The 1,089-nt window shown below is 56.5% G+C and overlaps 1 protein-coding gene across 1 annotated transcript; it reads left to right on the top strand.

Annotated features, from left to right (window-relative positions):
* Positions 1 to 419: 419 nt before the first annotated feature.
* Positions 420 to 836, top strand: LOC120227768 (histone H2A type 1-E-like). Its single transcript, XM_039225804.1, has one exon. It carries the CDS (start codon positions 423 to 425, stop codon positions 807 to 809), a length of 387 nt encoding a protein of 128 aa, XP_039081735.1. The 5' UTR covers positions 420 to 422; the 3' UTR covers positions 810 to 836.
* The last annotated feature ends 253 nt before the right edge of the window (positions 837 to 1,089 follow it).

Genomic DNA, 1,089 nt, shown 5'->3' on the forward strand with positions numbered 1-1,089 from the left:
GCTTGCGCTTCTTGCCGTCCTTCTTCTGCGCCTTGGTCACCGCCTTCTTGGAGCCCTTCTTCGGGGCGGGGGCGGACTTGGCGGGCTCGGGCATGGTCGGGAGGACACCGGACGCGCTGGAGACAGACAGCGGAAGACAAATAGAAGCCGCAAAGCGCGGCTTGCCCTTTTTATATAGAAGCCCTTATGCAAATAAGGTGTAAGTTACAGCCCTAGGTCTCATTGGTGACTATTCAAATGACATCAATAATCAGCTCTGCCCAATCACGACGCAAGGATCGCAAAGCTGCATTCTCATTGGATAAACTAAAGCCACAACCCTAACCAATGCCAAGTCTCTTTTTTCGCGCCCAATAAGGGTTATAAAAAGTGCTGGTCTCGTACCCGTTTAACTAGTTACGCTTAGAGAACCCAGTTTCGTGATGTCAGGACGCGGGAAGCAAGGCGGCAAGGCGCGCGCCAAGGCCAAGACGCGCTCGTCGCGGGCCGGGCTGCAGTTCCCGGTGGGCCGCGTGCACCGCCTGCTGCGCAAGGGCAACTACGCCGAGCGGGTCGGGGCCGGCGCGCCCGTGTACCTGGCGGCCGTGCTCGAGTACCTGACGGCCGAGATCCTGGAGCTGGCGGGCAACGCGGCGCGCGACAACAAGAAGACGCGCATCATCCCGCGCCACCTGCAGCTGGCCATCCGCAACGACGAGGAGCTCAACAAGCTGCTGGGCCGCGTCACCATCGCGCAGGGCGGCGTCCTGCCCAACATCCAGGCCGTGCTGCTGCCCAAGAAGACCGAGAGCCACCACAAGGCCAAGTGAGGAGTAAGTTTAGGGACGCTGCCAAACAAAGGCTCTTTTCAGAGCCACTTACACTACACGGAGAAAGCTGCTACACAATCTGCTCTATTCTCAGGTTTTGGTGACAATCCAGAAAACTTGATCGTGGGAGACTTAGGATCATATTGTACTAGTAATACTATATGTAGTCTGATCTACAGGAAGGACAACTTCGAGATGGGCAGGGGGCAGCGGGTTCGGGACAGGCTTGTCCAGCAATTTAATGGAGTCCAGCAAATTCCTGAACCCATTTAAATACATT

The sequence above is a fragment of the Hyaena hyaena genome, unplaced genomic scaffold (assembly GCF_003009895.1).
Source record: "Hyaena hyaena isolate Hyena2069 unplaced genomic scaffold, ASM300989v1 scaffold_3487, whole genome shotgun sequence".
In the NCBI taxonomy this organism is placed as follows: Eukaryota; Metazoa; Chordata; class Mammalia; order Carnivora; family Hyaenidae; genus Hyaena; species Hyaena hyaena.

What these genes read in the sequence shown, in the direction of transcription:
- LOC120227768 (XM_039225804.1), top strand. Translation starts at nt 423, where the DNA reads ATGTCAGGACGCGGGAAGCAAGGCGGCAAGGCGCGCGCCAAGGCCAAG.